Here is a 5061-nt window from a genome sequence, read left to right on the forward strand (position 1 = left end):
TGCTAAAATTCCATCATGAGAGCTCCAGGCCCCCCAGGCCCATCTTGCACCCCAGCACCCACGGTGAGGCCTGGCTCCCTGGAAGAGGAGGACAAGATGGGCCCCACCCTGAGGACAGAGGTACTGGCCCCCTGGCGAGGGCACTGCAGCTCCCCGTCCCCGGGGCCGGGACGCAGAGGCCGCCAGGGCAGGTCCGGACACGGCCTGGTGTCCCCGGGTCCTCAAGGGGCCCCGTTCTCCCCGGAAGCCCAAGACCAGGGCCCCCCCTGCCCTGTGTCCCCCCCTCCTGTCCCTCCCGCCTGCCCCCTCCCTCCTTCAGCAGGAGGCCTGGTCTACTGACCTTGTCACGCGCCCCCCATCTGACTGGGGCTGTGGCACTGGGCACGGCTCAGGTGCTGAGCCGGATGGGAGGCTGATCGGGGGAGACAGAGCCAAGTGCCTGGGGGGAGGCCGGCCATGGGCAGGGCATCGGGCAGGGGAGTGGGGGTCCCCTGCAGGAAACCCTGCCCACCGCGGCCCGTCGGAGCCCCCCAGACGCTGCCTTTGGGATAAATGCCCTTTTTTGTGCCCAGGCATCTGGATAAGGCTGGCCAAGGTCATGGTGAGGGCCCCCGCCACAGTTAACCTTGGCCACTGACCCGACAACACAAGCCTGTTTGGGGCTCAGGTGCCCACCTTCCCCTTAGAGCAGGGTCCCCGAGAAGGGAAACGTTGCCACACACACCCCCGGTTCTGGCACCCCCTTCTGCTCAGGCGAGCCCGGAGCCCTTGGTCCGATGAGCAGCCCTCGGCCGGAAGGGAGCCAGCCTCCAGGACCCCGGGGAGGAACGGGTGAGCCCCCGCTTTGGGGAGGGGAGCTCCTGGGGGGCAGCTGTGGGGTGGCGGTGCGGCAGCGACAGAGGTTTCCGGAGCTGGTGAAGCAGCGTGGGACGAAAACACCAGTGGGGGGCGTCCTGGGCCTTGGGGGGCCCAGCAAGCCTGGGGGCACATGTGGAGGGGCCAGGAGAGCGCCGGGCAGGGGTTCGCATGGCAGGAGGGTGGGCCGGGGGTGGGCGCAGGTTCATGCCCAGAGCTTGTGGCCCCGCGGGGGTGCACGGTGCCAGGTGGGCTAGGCTGCTGCCGTCTGGCCGGGCGCCACCTCCCTCAGACTGCTCGCCCTTGTCTGCTGCCAGGACGGGCCCCGTGCTGCCCGGAATGACCTGCCCCTTCCCTGGACTCTGGGCACCGAGAGCGGCCGAGCAGGAGGAGCCTGGAAAGCAAGTCCCAGGAGGGACCTGGAGGCGGAAGGAGGGGTGGGGGCCTCCCCTCTGTACTGTCCCAGCAGTCACCACACTCAGATAAAGTGCAGCATGCTCGCCAAGGGAGGGGCCTGCTCTCTGCGGGGCGAGGGGGCGTCCCTGGGGCCCCGAGTCCGTCCCTGCCAAGCGGAGTCCGAGTCTCCCCGGCCCCACCCTCCGAGAGAAGCCACCACCCTTCCACGGCTTCAAGGACCCCCACCCCACAGTCTCCTGGGACCTGTGGCTCAGTGCGCCGGCCCACCCACAGTCCAGCACCTGCCCAGGCAGGGTTTCTCGGCCGCACTGCGTGACCCCCGGCGGGGGCTTTGAGACCGGTGCCCAGCCCCCTCTCAAACGGGTGGGGTCAGGGGCTCCCCACCTCCCGAGCAGCGTTGCCTTGCTAAGGTCCTAGCATCCGTCTCACCTCCCGTGCGCTTGAACCCGTGAGGACCCCCACCTGCTGGCCCCATGCCTTGTCACTGCCAGCGCCCCGCCCCCTTCTCCCGCCCGCCAGCCTGGACACCCCGGCTGGTGCCGGAAACACCCCCTGGCCGCCCCGACACTCACAGCTGTGGGCCTGGGGCGGCACCTGCCGCGGCCTATTTACAGCCCGTCATTTTCTAAACCAGGAAGAATTTGGGGTGGGCCTCCCTCAAATGCGGAGGCCAACAAAGGCTTCCAAGGTGACATTTGTGCAGACAGGAACAAAGTGGGGAGTGGAAGATGGTGGAAGGTTCCAGCAGGGGCACCACCAGAAGTGGCAGGGGGCTGCAGAGGCCGCGGTGGCCGGGACAGAGATGGCCGAGCCTGGGGCCAGGGGCGAGGCCAGCCCCCCCAGACCCTGGGGGCAGCACGGTGGGCCGGGCTCTGGACTCACACCAGGAAGCGGGCCACCGGGGCTCCGGAGCAGGGAGGGGACGGGACGTGTGTGGTCTGAGGTAGGAACTCAGGGAGCCAAGTGGGGTCAGGACCTCATCCGTGTCCGCTAAGCTGGAGGTGGTGAGGGCAGCCGGAGGCCGAGCTGGGGGTGAGCGGAGACTGTGGGAGTCGCCTGGGCCGGGAGAGCGGGTCCCAGGTGCCACCAGAGAGGGGCGGTGAGTCCGGGGCTCGTGCGGGCAGAAGTCGCCATCTCAGTGAGTGGAAGGCGTGGGGCTGGGCCCCTGGGCTCGCAGGCGGGCTCGGCCCCGGAGGGGCAGTCAGAGGAAGGGCGAGGGAAGGCACCCGCCCTGGGCAGTCGGGAGGCAGGGGGCGGAGCCGGAGCGCCAGGCAGGGGGGTAGGCAGCGGCTCACCACCCACCCCAACCTGCAACGTCCTGGCTCAGCGGGCTGGGGAGACCCTGCCGCCCGCCCTTGCCAGCTCTGCCTCTGGCGTGGCTGGCCGCGCGGGTCCGTGGGAGCCACCGCAGCACCCCTCCTCCCTCCACGCGTGCCTGCACGGTCCTGTGCGCACGACTGTCAGGTCCGGGGGAGAAAGTAACGGGGAAGCGACATCGGGGGGACAGGGCCCCGAGCCGGGCAGGCCGCGCGGCGCCCACCAGACCAGTGAGGGCCAACAAGGACGGCCTCTTGGGCCCGTTAACTTAAATCCAGCCTCTTCAGAGAAGGAAGGACGGACGCAATGACGTGAAGCAGAATCAATAAAGAGAAAGGACAGACAACCGGAAACACAGCGTGGAGGACGCAACAGGAGAAGCAGGGGTGAGGCGGGCGGGGCGGTCGCGGGCACCCGGAGCCCGGGCTGCAGGGTCAGCTTGAAGACGTCTCCCCTCAGGCTCAGGAAAGGGTAAAAATAGAGAACGCAGCTGTCGGCACCATGCAGGGGTACAAGCGGGAAGCGGTGAGTGAGGACCGGGGAATGTTCAAGTAAGCAGTTTTTAAAAATCAGAAAATTAGAAGGGCACCTGGGGGGCTCAGGCGGTTGAACGTCCGACTTCGGCTCAGGTCATGATCTCACGGTTCGTGGGTTCGAGCCCCACATCGGGCTCTGTGCTGACAGCTCGCAGCCTGGAACCTGCTTCGGATTCCGTGTCTCCCTCTCTCTCTGCCCCTCCCCCAACTCGCTCTGTCTCTCTCTCAGAAATAAATAAAAACATTTAATTTATTTCTGAGAGAGAGAGAGACAGTGTGAGCAGGGGAGGGTCAGAGAGGGAGACACAGAATCTGAAGCAGCTCCAGGCTCTGAGCTGTCAGCACAGAGCCCGATGCGGGGCTCGAACCCACGAACCGTGAGATCATGACCTGAGCCGAAGTCGGACACCGACTGAGCCACCCAGGCGCCCCTAAAATTTTTTTTAAAAAATTAGCAAGCTAGAGAAGATCTAAAACCTCACACTGAAAATCTCAGAGAGCCAGATGGAATCGATTCTTAAAACACAACCTTAGATTCTTTCACGCAAAACATGCGGGAGATAATGAAAGCACTCCTTAGAAGGAGTCAGCTTGATCTCAGAAGACGGGAAGCACAATAACCCAAAGTGTTGAGGGAAAAGTACCCAAATTTCACATCTGGGAATTATCTCTGGAATGAAGGGGCAGAGGCATGTCCTAAGTCTACAAAGTCTCAGAAGGGGAAACACGGTCCTCTTTGGCGATCGGGGGTGTGGGGAGGGAGGGTCCACAGAAAGGGGCAAATAACCAGAAGTTGGGCCCAATGCACAGGAAAACCCAGTCCCTGCGAGACGTGGTGGAGTCACTGCCGACTGGACAACAAAGCCCTCCACACGGACAAATTCTACAATTCTAGATTGTTCCGCTGTGGCTAGTGTGTGGCAGGCCAGGATTCCTGAAGGCCACCAATGTGCTTGCTTCATTCGGAGATGGGCGGCAGCATGGTATCAATTTATTAAACTCCTGAAACATAAATCTTGGGAGACACCACCAGGAGGAAGAAAATAGAAGGTATGACCTTCGAGGTAGCGTTTCCTTTACGGGAGGGGATAGACCGTGTAAACAGAGGCGTAACCCAGTGTGGCAGAAATGACAATAAATGTAAGTGAGCTTCCAAACCGCGTGGAGAGGCACGGCCCAGCCTCTGCCTCTAGCCAGCGTGGGGCAGCCAGGATCGGACCGAGGGCACTCGGAAGCCAGGAGGGTGTACGGGCTGTCGTTCTGGGAGTTTCCATGGGAAAGACGGTGTTTTCTGCAAACAGTGCAGGGGCAGCTGAGGGTTTGAGTCAAAACACTGGCCCCTCCCCTCATCTCCCACCACGTGCAAAAGCTGATGTGAAAAATGTTATAAACTGAAACATAAAAGCCAAAACAAAGCTTTCTAGAAGGAAATATAGAAGTACAGACTCACAACCTCGGGACACGAGCAGGACCCATAGAGCAGCAACCATAGAAGGAAAGCTAATAAACTGCATCGTCAAGATTAAGGCTTTTCTTCAAAAGACACCATTGAGGAAATGAAAACTGTAGTCACAGATGAAGGAAATATTAACTCATTAAAAGGAGGCCGTGTGTAATGAGAAAATGTTTCAACACTTCACTAAACAGGACACACGGGTGGCCAAGTGAACCACGACACGGCGCTTAACAGCCCTGGTCTCCAGAGACGAGAAAGTGGCTCACACGGTGCAGTCCACACCCGGGTGTCCCTGAGGCTCTCAGCAGGGGCACATGGCCGCACGGCTGGGAAGCTTCTGGAAACACCTCCCGGGGCCCCAAAGTTCTACTAGGTATTTGCCGGAGAAATGAAAACATGCCCACACAAAGCCGTGTGTGCGTGCATGTGTGTGTGCGCACGTGCGTGTGCGTGGGAAGCAGCATGATCCTCACAGCTCCC

At 62.0% G+C, this 5061-nt stretch overlaps 1 protein-coding gene across 1 annotated transcript in view; it reads left to right on the top strand.

Moving 5' to 3' along the window:
- Positions 1–1323, top strand: part of COL20A1 (collagen type XX alpha 1 chain) — a 26813-nt gene extending 25490 nt beyond the window's left edge. The window contains exons 35-37 of the mRNA XM_077756814.1: positions 1–120; positions 754–831; positions 1173–1323. Coding sequence (XP_077612940.1) covers positions 1–120; positions 754–831; positions 1173–1198 — 224 coding nt within the window. The 3' untranslated portion in view covers positions 1199–1323. The remainder of the gene's footprint in view (positions 121–753; positions 832–1172) is intronic.
- Positions 1324–5061: the final 3738 nt, after the last annotated feature.

The sequence above is a fragment of the Crocuta crocuta genome, unplaced genomic scaffold, assembly GCF_008692635.1.
Source record: "Crocuta crocuta isolate KB4526 unplaced genomic scaffold, BGI_CrCroc_1.0 scaffold613, whole genome shotgun sequence".
Classification (NCBI taxonomy): domain Eukaryota; kingdom Metazoa; phylum Chordata; class Mammalia; order Carnivora; family Hyaenidae; genus Crocuta; species Crocuta crocuta.